Raw genomic sequence first — 14676 nt, 5'->3', positions numbered from 1 at the left:
TTTTTTTTAGTTTGATTGAATCAAATTGATTCCTCGAATTTAGTATACTTGCACTAGGGCACACCTTACTGTGAGTCCTCGAATCTGTGACTAGATTTCTGTAGGTATGTTACTGACTCGGTAACAACTTGTACATTTTACTATGCGACGCATAACTTTGAGAGTTTGAACATTAATATATTCAATATATTGTTGGAATATTTTATATTATTTTAATGAAAATTCCTACTTTATTATAAAATATAATTATAGTTTAAATATGAATATACCTGTAAGTCTATACTCTAAAAAATGAAATTTTATATAAAAAATCGTATGGAAAATTTTGCATATAGAGAAGGAATGGTGGTGGTCTCTGTAATAACTACGCCTGTTGTGATTTTTGCTTCAAAAAATACTTGAAACCTTGAGATTATATAAAAAACAAAAAAAAAAAAAAAAAAACTCCTTATCTGTGTATTAAATGAATATTATACATTCATAATTATTATTTGTGATAAAAAATTAAATGAAAAAATTATTGATAAAATAATATTAATGTATTATTATAAATAAAATTAAAGAAAAAAAAATAGATAAAATTAGTTGGGAAGGCTCATTTACAATAATTGTTTTCATTATTTTTTTTATCATAATTACAAAACACATTATTACTCGTAATTTTCAAAATTTAGCTGTGGAGGTTGTTTGAAGTTTTTAAATTTTAATTGAGCTGAATAACGTAATAATATTTTTTAATGAGTATTGACCGAATTATTGATAAAAAAAAAATATAAATATATTATTAATTAATAAAATATAAAAAAAAAAAAACAAAACAGGATAAAAGGATAAAATTAGTTAAGAAGGTTGTTTAAAGTTATTGAATAATTTGTATAATTATTGTTAAAAAGTTTGTCATCATAACAAAATATATCAACTAATAAAAAATGAAATTACGATAAAAATGTATTTTATTTTTCCCAATTACATCAGCTTATAGTTATACATAAATTGCATGAAACTATTACAGACATATACACAAGTACTATTAATTGAATATATTCAAAAACAATTATGTTGGATAATAAATTTATTTTTACAGTTTGCATTATTTTTTTAAATTTCAATATAATATTTTTGGAAGATTACTTGCCACAGTATCAATTAAAACATCATCAATAAACAATTTACTCATTAATTAAACAATAAATTTTATAAATATCCTGATAAATTAATTATAATTTTAACTGATTGTATTATTCTTATTTACTACCCTTTTTCCGCAGATTATTTATATGATATATAACTTTTAAAGTATAATTGTATAATAATAAAGAGACTTTTGCCTTTTCCAATCATATATTTTTCGATATCGCATATTACCATTGATATTTATTTGAATATTGATAATTATTCATTAAAACCAAAAACATATACCTGCACATTTCCAACATGCACGACAATCAAGATCATCGACACATGCAGTTGCGTTTGATCCTTTGTCTTGTCTAGAATAGCACCACATGTGAAGAGCATCTGCACATCCTGTCCAACATTTTCCTTCGTCCAAGTCACATCCAAATTCAACGGGACATTTTCTGCGGCTAGGGATCTGGCCCCAAGCCTGTGCCACGCTTAAATATCTTTTAACAAGTCTATTTGAAGTTTCATTGTAATTTTTTGGTAATGAATTTACACAAAAAAGTAAACTTGAACCAAAAATGATTATTATTACCAATATTGATATGTTCTTCATCTGAAATTAATTATTCAAAACAATGTTACGTACTGGTAATTTTATATTTAAAAATAATTAATTAATAAATAATATTTGGTAAATTCAAGGGATAGGGAACAATATCGAGTAGCACATAAATTTTTTCTTTTTATTTTTAATAATTATATTTCACTTTTAGCATCATGGACGTTTTTATTTAAATATTAGTTACTTTTTCAATATAATTTTTCAATTTAAATTTTATTTTCTCAAGCTGCAGTTGCATTTTTAAATCAGCAACTCGATATTTAACATCCGTTGAATTTATTAATTATTTAGAATAATATCTCAGCAACAATTAAATGCTGACTATCATGAGAACCATCAATTATGATTGGTCAAAGATGTTACCACCTAAGATCATCCCTACTTTTTAATTTAATTTTTATGGGAATTATTATTTATAATTTTTAAGGAGCTTCACTCTTGCGACAACTTTTGTTTGGACAATATCTAAATTAATTCTAAATTTTATATTTTATTACTTAAAAATTACAATCAATTGAACTTATAATTTTCTAATAAATAAAATTTTAAAAGTGAATTTAAATTAAATAATCTTTGTGTTTCAATTGTTATTTTTCCGTTTATAAATTGACTGTTCCTAATATTAAAAATATATTGACTGTGACATTTCTCCGGGGTGTTGTTTTCTGTGCTTTGAGTTCATTTTACGTTTGGATTATTCGAGACTATCAACAACAACAGGCGACCATCCAAATTGACACGCTCTCAACAACAATTGTTTCGGATTATTCTTACAACAAAGGTAGATCTACATTTATACACATTCCCTCCTAACCCGTTACCCTGTAGGGAATAACAAAATAAGAGGATTTTTAATTTTAACGTGAAATACCAAGTTGATTTATTTTAATTATTCTATGATTATTTGGTTATTAAATTTTGATTTTACATATTCTTTCTTTTTTTTGTTATTTCATAGTTAAATTTTAATTTTTCAACTTGGTACGTAACAACAAATTTAATGTACAATTAAATGTTTTAATACTTTCAAATGAAAAAATACTTACTTTATTCAAGTTGAATATTCTTTTATTTTTCACAAGTCTATTCTGAAAATTGTTTATAGTGAAAATGGGAATTTTTCAATACCTTATATGTATACTTGAAAAACATTAGCAATTATGAATAATTAATTTTTAAAAATTATACGCACGAAAATAGAATGCTTTCTAATTATGATAAGGAAAAATTAATGAAAACAGTTGGAAATTTTAAAAATTCAATTATTCATAATTGCTAATAATGTTCTTCGAGTACATAATGAATTGAAAAATAATTGATGAAAATAATGATTGTAAATAAGCTGATTAAATTTTTCTATTGCATCAGCACAAATAAAATATTTTTTTGTAAAATTTTTTTTTTTTCTTAAATATTATCTGTTATTATTTCTATTATTAATATACATATATGCGATATCTTTTAGATATTAGAAAGCAATAATTATCATCTAGGTCTATTCTGTGAATCTCTCGAATACATATATGCTTTTTTGTTGTCTTATTGGGACAAATAATTAGGTCTATTTTTTAATAAAATAATTGTGCTGGTTTTTTTGGCAGCCAAGTTTTTTTTATATTTAAAATACATTGAAAAAAAATAACCTAGCTCCGCTGCCATTTATAACGGGTTTTAAAATTCATGTTTTTTTCAATTTTCAAAAATTAATATCTCAGCCGGATGGTATACACTGAGAGAAATTTTAACTAAAAATTACAAACGTATAAGAAAAAATTACAAAGCGAATAGTAAAAACTGCGTTCCTCCGATTATTTGTAAGGATTATTCGTATATTGATAAATAATTTTTACAATAAAGTTATGTAAAAAATTTGGCCATTGACTATATACAACACTAAGCCATAAAAATTACATAATTTTATTGTAATTTCTCTTTAAAAAAAATGACTAAATTCACGATACTCACAAGTAAATTCTAGCAGACTGAGAATTTACCCACTACCGGTTTTAGAATTTACTATATTTTATTATAAATTTTATTTAAAAGTTGGACATTTTTTGTGCTAAGTTCGGCAGTTTGTGCTAGATTCACGGAGAACGGCAATCGATTCCCGGCAACATTTTTTCTTTTCTCTTTACACGGTCAAAACTCGAAAACTAATTGATAAATAGAAAAAATTCATTTGTGATAAATTGTTCAGAAATAAATTACCAACAATAAACCTCGCTTAACCCCATACCTAGCTTCAACAGATAAGGCTGTAGAAATGCTTGAAATTACATGACAATTCAATCATTTGTTCAATCAGTCGGCCATCTTTGTATTATTTCGCCTCACAACCAGAATTTTTACAAAGCGATATAGTAAAAAATATTTAAGTCTATGCTAACTTTTATATGTGTACATGATAAATTTTATTATATATATTAGAATATTTATTAAATTGTTCAGTATTTTTTATTCGAACTTATAATATTTTTTATCGTTTCCACAAAACATGTATGTGCTTTATTTTAATTAACTCATAACTCATTATCTAAGACATTAATCAAAAAAAGTAATTCTTTATAAATTGTTTAGAATTAAATTCTCAATAATTAACTCCACTCAACCCCATGTCTATCTGCAATAGATAACGATGTACAGAGACTTGAAGTAACATAACAGTTTTTTGACATTGTGTGACATTTTACATAATTTTATTGTAGAATATCATCTCTCGCGGCCAATCCCAGAAATAAAACAAAAATTACAAAGCAGTATAGTAATTTCTATTCAACATGGGTTTTAATTTTTAGTTAAAATTTCTCTCAGTAATTGATAAGGCAGCCATTTTTAAATTAAGTTAACGCAATAAAATTAAAAGTATCGATAGAAAAATTTAATGAGCCTATTTACAATAATTATTTTTATTTTTTTTTTTTATCATAATCAAAATGCACTCTATTTTTATTCGTAATTTTGAAATTTAATTATTTACAATTGCCAATATTCTTGGAGTATATAATTATTGATTGAATAATTTTCATTTTCACTATATAATCAATTTTCACGATCAACTCATAAAATATAAAATAATATCCAATATAAATAAAGTCAGAATATAAAACGCATATAAAATTAAAATAATAAATTCATTTTAGGGATAAAGGGCGTAAGTGCCAAAACGTCAATTTTAAGGAAGAAGGGCGTAAGTGCAAAATTTATTAATTTTGGGTTTTCATCTAATTTTAAGGCTTTAAAAAAAAAGGAAAAAGGCGTAACAACCTTTTATAAGGATGAAAGGCGTATGTCCGGGACTTACGCCTTTTTATATCACAATCATTTTTGATAGTAGATGTAGGGCGTATGTCCAGGATTTACGCCTTTTTCCGTTATCAAAATTTTTGATAAAAGATGAAGGGTATTTCAATTTTATTTTAATTTATTCCAAAGGTAGTGTTTTATAAATTATTGATTATTTATTCATAATTATCAATAAATAAATGATCAGATCTAAGTACTGCCTTTGAATAAATTGAAAATAAAATTAAAATACTCCCTTCATCTTTAAAATATTTGAACTGATGAAAAAATCAAAGTCAGACATAACCTATCTATAAAAAAGGTTGTGCCCTTTTTCTTTTTTTAAAGCCTTAAAATTAATGAAAAATAAAAAATAATTCACTTACCTAATAAAAAATTTTCAAAATGGCACTTACGCCCTTCATCCTTTAATGCGATATATTATATAAATTTTTGTTTTTTTATTTAAAATTATTGAATCATTTTATTATATTTTAAATTTTTAAATTTTATAATGAAACTTCAAAATTAAATTAAATTAAAATAAAAAAAACGAATTATCTAAATGTTTTTAAAAAAATTTAACGGTTTTTAATTATGTTGAAAATCAAAAATATGTGATATTACAAAAGAAAAATACAATAGTTATTTATTAAAACAAATCAGAAAAAAAAATGAATATAAAAAATAAATTTTTAATTTTTAAATTCTTTTAATCAGCTTATAGTTATACAAATTACGTGAAACTGTACAATTATGTTGGAACAATAAATTTATTTTTACAGTTTACATTATTTTTTTTTATTTTAAAATAACATCATTAATAAACAATTTAAATATTAATTAAACAAAAATACATAGAATCCAAATTTATCAGACAATCAAATTTAATAACAATATTTTTTTAATTATGCATATATTTCAATGAGCATGATTTTTTGATTTTTTATCTCAAACATACAAACAGTATACAGGATAACAAAACAAGTTTGAAATATAAATAAAAACATTAAAATAAATGGGGCCGAAAAACAAAATATTAAGTATATAATAAGTTATTGCCATTGAACCATTAAAACCAAAAACATGAACTGGCACATTTGAAACATGAACTGCAGGTTACATCCGTTACACATGGTAATGGGATTCCACTATTGTTTTTGCCCCAGGCTCTAGTCCAGCACCACATTTTTAAAAAACCTGCACATCGTGCCCAACATTTTCCTTCCTTACATCCATAGATACCGGAACATCTTTTGACACGTTTATGTGAAGTTTCATTATAATTTTTTGGTAATGAATTTACACAAAAAAGTATACTCGAACCAAAAACTATCATTATTACCAATATTGATATGTTCTTCATCTGAAATTAATTATTTAAAAAAACTTTAAAGTACAATGAGATGTTTTAATACTGTCAAATTAAAAAAATTAAAATTTGTTTGAATAATGCATTCAATTTTATACGCATTTATAGATTGTATACTTACTTTATTCAAGTTGAATATTCTTTTATTCTTCACAAGTCGATTCTGAAAATTGTTTATAGTGAAAATGGGAATTTTTCAATACCTTATATATATACTCGAAAAACATTAGCAATTATGAATAGAATGCTTTCTAATTATGATAAGGAAAAATTAATGAAAACAATTGGAAATTTTTAAAATTCAATTATTCATAATTGCTAATAATGTTCTTCGAGTACATAATGAATTGAAAAATAATTGATGAAAATAATTATTGTAAATAAGCTGATTAAATTTTTCTATTGCATCGGCACAAATAAAATGAGATATATTTTTTTGTAAATTTTTTTTTTTTTTTTTAAATATTATCTGTTATTATTTCTATTATTAATATACATATATGCGATATCTTTTAGATATCAGAAAGCAATAATTATCATTTAGGTCTATTCTGTGAATCTCTCGAATACATATATGCTTTTTTGTTGTCTTTGGGACAAATAATTAGGTCTATTTTTTAATAAAATAATTGTGCTGGTTTTTTTGGCAGCCAAGTTTTTTTTATATTTAAAATACATTGAAAAAAAATAACCTAGCTCGGCTGCCATTTATAACGTGTTGTATCAACAAAAAATTATTTATTATACCTATATATAGTTTTGAATATTAATTATAATTATAATTTTTTTTTTTTATTTAGGAATAATGGAAGATCTTGAAGATATTCAAAAAAAAAAAAAGAAGAAAAAAAGTGAATCAGGTATAGAAAAGTAAAAAAAATTTTTCATAGATAGAAATAATTATACATGTGTTTATTTCTTTTCTTAAATGCTTTTTTTAATATGAATATTTTCTTGTTGAGAAAAAAAAATTATACAGTTCAATTATAATCTATTTTTTATCAATCAATATATTATAAAGATTCTTATGGTAAAATCTTTATTAAAATAAAGAGAAAAAATCTTTTTTTTGACACTCTGTTTGTAAAAGACGCCATTACGCACTATATTGGCGCAAAATGGCGTCCATATTACAAACCCCGTGTCCAAAAATATTGTATATAACTCGTACGTGAAGAAGGTGATCCTCCACGACTCGTTCTCAACTCCTGGTGACTCGTATATTGATACCTTCAAAATCGTGCAAGAATTACCTACTTCACGTACTAGTTATGTATAATCGAGGGGGAAGTCACTTGTGTAATATGGTGTACATCGGGAGAAGAATCTTCAATAATCTCTTGTATAATCTTACAGAAATGATTACGGAAAAATCGTGTAATCGATGTAATCTGAAGTACTCTTGTAATCTTTTATAATCATCAATAATCTTTAAAAATTTCATGTAATCACCAGTAATCTTCGTCGTATATATCTGTAATCTGCGAAAATTTCTTGTAATCTTGATATGATAACAGAAAATCTCAGTAATCTTCCCATCTCTGTTTTCAGATCGCGCATGCGCGTGTATACATACACATGTATAGTATACTTATTTTTTTTTCTTTATTCGTTTTTCATTATTTTTTTTTTCCTTCTTTGAATTTTAAGTGTAAAATAAAATAGTATAAAAGATTACAGAGAATCTTTGTGATTACAAAAAAAAAAAAAAATAATCTTGTGTAATCATTAGGAATATTGTATCAATGTATATCAATATTGTGTTGTCGTAAGTAATCTTGCGTAACCTTTAATAATCTCGTGTAATCTATTTGAAATCTTTGAATTTTAAGTGTAATCATAAAAGATTACTGGGATACTTTGTAATTACAAAAAAAGTAATCTTGTGTAATCATTATAGAAAGATTACATGATTACCGATAATCTGTAATCTGGTGTACACTAAATTTTAGCGTGACTTCCCCTCGTGTATAATGTACAATTTTTTTTAACAATTGTGCATGTTAACATTTAATATATACCTATATCAATGGTAATAAGTAAAAAATTTATATTAAAAAAATGATAATTTATAATTGGAAAGGTAACAGTGTCTTTATATTATTATTAATTATTATAGTTTTAATGTAATAAATTATTACTAATTAATAACTTATAAATAATTTGCGGAAAAAGGGTAGTAAATAAGAATAATATACCATCACATAAAACTACAATTTAATCATCAGGATATTCATAAAATTTAAATTGTTTATTAATGATGTTTCAATTGATGCTGGTAATGAGCAAGTAATCTTTCAAAAATGTTATATTAAAATTTACGAAAATATTGTAAACTGTAAAAATAAATTAATTTTTTCAAACATAATTGTTGTTGAATATATTCAATTAATTGTACTTGTAAAAAACAAACAATATCATTGAAAAAACCAGAATATTGATATAAAAATATACATAAATAATTTTTTTTTTTATTTCAGTAATAATCAGCAATGCTCTTTGATCATTGTAATTAATTTATTATAAACTAAACTAGACGCATCAATTCCCCAAAGAAAATCAAGATGAGTAAATTTTGTAAAATTAACTCTCGTTATGTTGATTTTGTTTGGTATTTTTGTCCAAAGTCTTTTGACATCCTGAAAATAAAAAAAAAATTAAAATTAGCAATGTTTTCGAATAAAAAAAATTCTGTTTTATTAATTAAATAAAAATAATTACAAGAGGTGAGGCCAGCCAATCATTATCTGAATAAAAAAATGCAATTGGAATATTTATTTTTGATAAATCATAAGATGGAGGCATTGATGAATTGTATTTAGCTAAATTTTTTGTTTCTCCATAATCGAAATTTTGAAATTTACCAGAATGAATTTCTTGAGCATAATGAATAACTGTTTTCGTTGATGTACCAGCTGGCTCATGTCCCAATATTACTGGCAGTAATGTCTTGAATAAAAAATTAAAAAAAAGATAATTAATTTTAAGAAAATATAAACATAATTTATTAAGTTGAAATAATTTACTTTGTTAAATTGTTCAGCATCAAATCCACAGAAAGTAAACAAAATGTTTTCACAAATGTCACGTTCAACAGTGACAAGATCACAGCCATATCTTGCAAGCATTTTTATGAAAATTCCACGAGGTAAAAATTCATTTAATCCAATCAAACGTGCTATCCACTAAAAAAAATAAATGATTATTTAAATTTAAATAAGAAAATTGGGATAATTAATTTTAACTTACACTGATGTCATTTGCAAATGGTCCAATTATTCTTAGTGGACTTTTCAAATGACTCATAAAAGCAACTGGAGCAAGACTCATCATGAATCGTATATTTTTTGCAACATCAGGTCTTTCAGATGCCATGATATATGACATTGTTGTGCCCATTGAATGTCCAATGTATATTATTTTTTGTCCACTGATATTTTTAACATGCGTGATTGCTGCTGGTAAATCATAAAATCCCATTTCATGAAAACTAAAAAACAGATTATTAATTTAATAAAGGAATCGTTAGTATTGGATAATTTTTTAATTATACAACCTGAAATCCCAAAATTTCGAATCATCAGTTGATATTTTTTTGTGGGCTTTTGAATATATATTTCCTCGGGCATTACCCAACCAGACATCATAGCCCTGATCAGCCAACAAATAGGCTTTTGAAAAAAATAAATCATTTATTTGAATAGTTTCATTTTTTTTTTTTTTTTAACGAAATAAATATTTATTTGTATGAAAAATAAATTAAATATTTAAAGTAAATAAATGATTATTTGTAATAATTATTACATAAAAAAATTGAAAAAATAAATTTAATATTTATTATTTATTTAATAAAATGTAGTATGAAAATTTTTTGAAATTATTATAGAAAAAAAAAAGTCAAAATTCAAGTATATAAATTTTTGAAATTTATTTTTATAATTTCAAATAAAATTTATTAACCACAAATAAATTAATATTTAAAAAAAAATAATTTTCATATTTTTCATCAAATAAACAATTAACCTTGTAATTTTAATTTCAAATAATTTATTTTATTTTTTGTTAATTAAATTTTCATTTATCTCAAATAAATATATTTTTAAAAATCAAATTACATTTTTAATAAAAAATAAAATGAATTAATTAAAATTATCAAACAAATAAAAACGATTTCTTACGTAATGCTCGATTTCTTCCGGATATAACCCAATCAGCAGATGAGCCAAGAAATCCATGCTGAATAAAAATTGGTGATGAACCAGGCAAACCAGGAATTCTATGTAAAGTTAATAAATATCCATCATCTGTTGTGACAACATGTGCTTCCGCTGGATAGCCCTCTCTTGTAATCATATCAAGCTGAAACAAATATTTCAAATGAAATCATTATTGTTATAATAATGACAATCAACTTCCGTTATAGATAAAAGAGCACATACAACAAACAAGCTGCATCATATGCAACAATATGCATCATTATACTATAAAAAATATCTACATTTTATTATTAAAAATTTTTCAATTATTTTTACATATTATTTAATCAACAAATCACTAATCATTTACTAATATAGTAAAATATTTTTTTTTATTTTCACATTTAAATTAATTAATTAAACTAAAAGCAAAAAATTTTTAGTAAATCTAATTAATTACTAAATTATTAATAAAAAATACTCACTGTTGGCAAATCTGTGTCAGGAAAATTCATTAAACCAGCTTGTTTATCAAATATATTTTCATCAATTGTTCTGACAGATTGTAAAATACTAATTGTCGTTAAATTTGTTAAAAATTTTACAAATTCAACTGAATTCATTTTAGCAATAATTTTTATCTACAACAATTGAATAATTTTAATTATTTAAATTTGACAAGTAGATAATTTTTTTTTTTAGATCATAAATGACACTTTCATCACAGTTGACTGAAATCTTAATTTTTTTTTTTTATCCAACAAAAATATTTACGTGCGGTCAGTTTAATTCCCCACTCTTACTGGTTCTCATGATGAATCATTTTTTTTTTTTTTTCATTGTCTTTTACAATGGCAAACGAATGCAAATGGGAATTAAAAAAATTATTCCGTATGAATAACTAAATAAAGAAATAAATTAATTGAATTTTTTTAAAATAGTTATCAATTAAAAGATTATATATTCAATCGATCAACTTTGATCAATATTATTTTTTTTTCTCTTTATTAATTTTTTGTTTATAGCTTATCAACCGATGTATTATATTTTTTTTCACCAATTAAATTTTCAAATGCTTTTGAAATAAGTTGAATCTCTTGAGATGTTAAAAAATATAAAATTATTATTTGTTTATACCAATAATTAAACAACAAAAAAGTACCCAAAGTATTTAATTGATTTCCGCATACATGAGTATAACTTATGACTCATAAAAAATCACTTTAATTCTTCCCAAGTTCCCACACAAATTTAACATTTAAAAACCCAAATTAAAATTGAATATTAATTATTTAAATAATAAATAGATATGTTATTAATTAACAACACTATTTTAATAAATAAAAAATTATAAATTAATGCAACAAGCTGGACCAATAATGATTTGAGTCATGAAAAAACAAAGCAAGATATTGTTTTTAAAAAAATACTGAGTAAAAATTTATTGCCTCATGATGATGAAAAAATTAATAATATCATTGTTGAAAATATCAACAATGAATTGATAAATTTTCGTAGAAATCGTCCTAAATTTTTGGGAGTCAATATTTATGATTCGAAATGTGCAGTAATTTATATGCAATAGAAGTTGTACTCACTTAAACTCTTTACATAAATACAAACAGTATATTTTATTTTATTTTTTCATCCGTTATGTACAGCAATGTACAGTCTATTGAAGGTCACAATTTTTTATATTTTTATTCCACTACAATCTGTTAGCAGATGCTTGTCTAGATCACGCACCTATCATGGATAAATTTCTTATCAATCTAAAACCAATTTATTAAGGTACACCATTAAATAATTTGTATTATTTTTATCTATGTCCACTATTAAACAATTTATATTAATTACTATTTGTTAAATTGTTTACAGCAAAATGGATGATGATAAATCTGCAACAAAAACACAAACAACAACTGATAAATCATCTGTCAATGAGTAAGCTTTTAATTTGATATTAAATTTAACTTATATATATCATTTAAAATTATATCATAATTAAATTCAAGAATTATTGATGAGTCAAACACAGATAATAATACAAAAATACAAGATATTGGTTGGTCCAAAGAACTACTGCATGGAATAACAACAAATTGTGAAACTAGTTGTAAACAAGTTGTTGACAATCAAGCTGTAACACAACAACCACTTATTAATTATAATAATAATTTTGAAAATATTAATAACAATAATAATAGGACTTCGGAAAGTTGTTGTTTAAAAACATTATTGTGTTGTAATGATTTTATTGAATGTTGTAAAATGTGTGCTGATATAATAAGTTGTTGTTGTCATTTAATTTCGAAAATTAATGACGATTAAAATATCAACAAATTATCATCAACATCTTCATATAAAAAACAAGCATTATTTAAATTATCAAAAGTTTTTAATTGTCAACAATAATAAGTTTTAGTTTTTATTTTAAACAAAAATTAATTATGTTAAAATTTGAGTCACAATATTGACCTCAATATATTTTTAAAAATAATATTCTAGACTTGTAGATGATATCATTATGTGATGTCATTAGCATTTATAATAATAAAAAATTATTATTATTTATGTATTAAAATTGTATTTTAGGTTATAATTTTTCTACAAAAACAAAACAAAAACATCAGTGAATTAATAATTCTAATCAAGTGACAATATTAAAATTAAAAATGACAACACAATATCAAACAGATGGATCAACAAATTACAAGTAAATAATTTAATATTTTAAATATTTCTTTTTGCTGAATAATAATTTTTATTTCAAGTTTAACAACAAACATGGATCCAATATTAAAACCTGATTCATCAAATGAAACATCATCAACGAGAAAAAATTTATTTGATTTATCAACTGGTACTGATGATGTTATCACTCAACAACCGCGTTTAAATTCAACAATAAATAATGGTGAAACAATAAAAATAACAAATGATAATCAAAAAAAAGATTCTTGTTGCAATTCATGTATTGAGGCAACAATAAAATGTTGTTGTGAATGTTGCACTGAGCTTATGCAATCATCAGCATTTCCATGTTGTTGCTTCATATGTTGTCTAGCTGGAGAATCAAATTAAAATATAAACATAAATAAAACAACTGCCATTACAATAATTTTTTGTTACTAAAAAATGAAAATCAATTTTTCTATTATATATTTTTACAAATAATTTAATCACGTTAATATTTTTTATAAAATTTTATAAACCAGATATATTTTTTCACAAAAAAAAAAAAAAAAAGTATTTCCTTGTTGACAATATTGTATATTTATTTTTTTTTTTTTTTTTTACAATTTATTATAATATCAGTATCTAAAAATGTTTTATTAATAAAAAATTTAGTATATATAAAATAATTGATGAATAAATAAACATGAATATTTAGTTGACAATTAACTGTTGTTATTATTAAAATAAAAATTAATATTCAATAATAAAATACGGTAACAAAAACAATAATTAAAAAAAAAAAAATATGCTAATACTTTTTGAGAATGTATCATTTTCTTTTTTTTTTAATCTCGATAATATATTGATATAAATTCAGTGAGATATGTATATATACAGTGGTCCATTAAATTAAAAAAAAAAAAAAAATTGTTTAATAAATTTTGTATATATTGTTAATATATAAAATTGTTAAAAGAAAAATTTAAACAAATATAAAACAGGTAGAGATTCAATTTGCACCTTTTATCAAATTTAAAAAATTTCTTTTGATTGAGTTTTTATTACACAGTAATAATATTGTTTTTGTAATTATATATATATTTTTTTATAAAGGTGTAATATTGAATGGTCGATGCGTATTCTCTTCTCAATAAAAAATAATTAAGTACCAACGTTTATAATTTGTTGATAATAATTTAATTTTAATAATAAAAATTTGTATAATAATAATAAAAATTATAGTTTTTTTTTTTACTTTGCGACGATTAATTATATTAATTAACAGAGTAAAACAATGATATGCATTTGCCCATTTAAATTTTTAATTATTAACTTAATCTCATGATGTTTGTTTCATCATTATTATTTTTTTCGGACGGACATATTACTAGATAATA

The 14676-nt window shown here is 22.9% G+C and overlaps 2 protein-coding genes across 5 annotated transcripts; one reads left to right on the top strand and one right to left on the bottom strand.

Annotated features, from left to right (window-relative positions):
• Window positions 1-8811: 8811 nt before the first annotated feature.
• LOC122859316 (lipase 3-like) lies at window positions 8812-12576 on the bottom strand. Of its 2 annotated transcripts, none has more exons than XM_044162787.1 (8): window positions 12199-12576; window positions 11086-11241; window positions 10583-10763; window positions 9961-10075; window positions 9654-9894; window positions 9431-9589; window positions 9126-9353; window positions 8812-9043 (listed from the first exon to the last, which is right to left on the bottom strand). In XM_044162787.1, the coding sequence occupies exons 2-8, from the start codon at window positions 11221-11223 to the stop codon at window positions 8891-8893; spliced, it is 1215 nt and encodes a 404-aa protein (XP_044018722.1). In that variant the 5' UTR covers window positions 11224-11241; window positions 12199-12576; the 3' UTR covers window positions 8812-8890. The 2 variants fall into 2 exon arrangements, with proteins under 2 accessions (XP_044018722.1, XP_044018723.1); XM_044162788.1 differs by having other exon boundaries at window positions 11086-11096; window positions 12199-12299.
• Window positions 12275-14515, top strand: LOC122859317. 3 transcript variants are annotated; one of them, XR_006374339.1, is made up of 4 exons: window positions 12275-12391; window positions 12479-12544; window positions 13196-13316; window positions 13375-14515. XR_006374339.1 is itself a non-coding variant. In XM_044162789.1 (3 exons), the coding sequence occupies exons 2-3, from the start codon at window positions 12483-12485 to the stop codon at window positions 12929-12931; spliced, it is 378 nt and encodes a 125-aa protein (XP_044018724.1). In that variant the 5' UTR covers window positions 12275-12391; window positions 12479-12482. The 3 variants fall into 3 exon arrangements, 1 of the variants encoding a protein (XP_044018724.1); XR_006374338.1 differs by having other exon boundaries at window positions 12629-14515; XM_044162789.1 differs by lacking the exons at window positions 13196-13316; window positions 13375-14515 and adding an exon at window positions 12616-12931.
• Window positions 14516-14676: the final 161 nt, after the last annotated feature.

The sequence above is a fragment of the Aphidius gifuensis genome, linkage group LG6, assembly GCF_014905175.1.
Source record: "Aphidius gifuensis isolate YNYX2018 linkage group LG6, ASM1490517v1, whole genome shotgun sequence".
Classification (NCBI taxonomy): Eukaryota; Metazoa; Arthropoda; class Insecta; order Hymenoptera; family Braconidae; genus Aphidius; species Aphidius gifuensis.
This window is presented reverse-complemented; position numbering and strand designations above follow the sequence as displayed.

Excerpts from the sequence above, each read along its gene's own strand:
- LOC122859316 (XM_044162787.1), bottom strand. The coding sequence starts at position 11,223 with ATGAATTCAGTTGAATTTGTAAAATTTTTAACAAATTTAACGACAATT. Across the intron at positions 10,076-10,582 it reads CGGAAGAAATCGAGCATTAC|CCTATTTGTTGGCTGATCAG; the intron begins GTAAGAAATCGT and ends TTTTTTCAAAAG. Across the intron at positions 9,044-9,125 it reads ATTGGCTGGCCTCACCTCTT|GATGTCAAAAGACTTTGGAC; the intron begins GTAATTATTTTT and ends TTTTATTTTCAG.
- LOC122859317 (XM_044162789.1), top strand. The coding sequence starts at position 12,483 with ATGGATGATGATAAATCTGCAACAAAAACACAAACAACAACTGATAAA. Across the intron at positions 12,545-12,615 it reads GATAAATCATCTGTCAATGA|AATTATTGATGAGTCAAACA; the intron begins GTAAGCTTTTAA and ends ATTAAATTCAAG.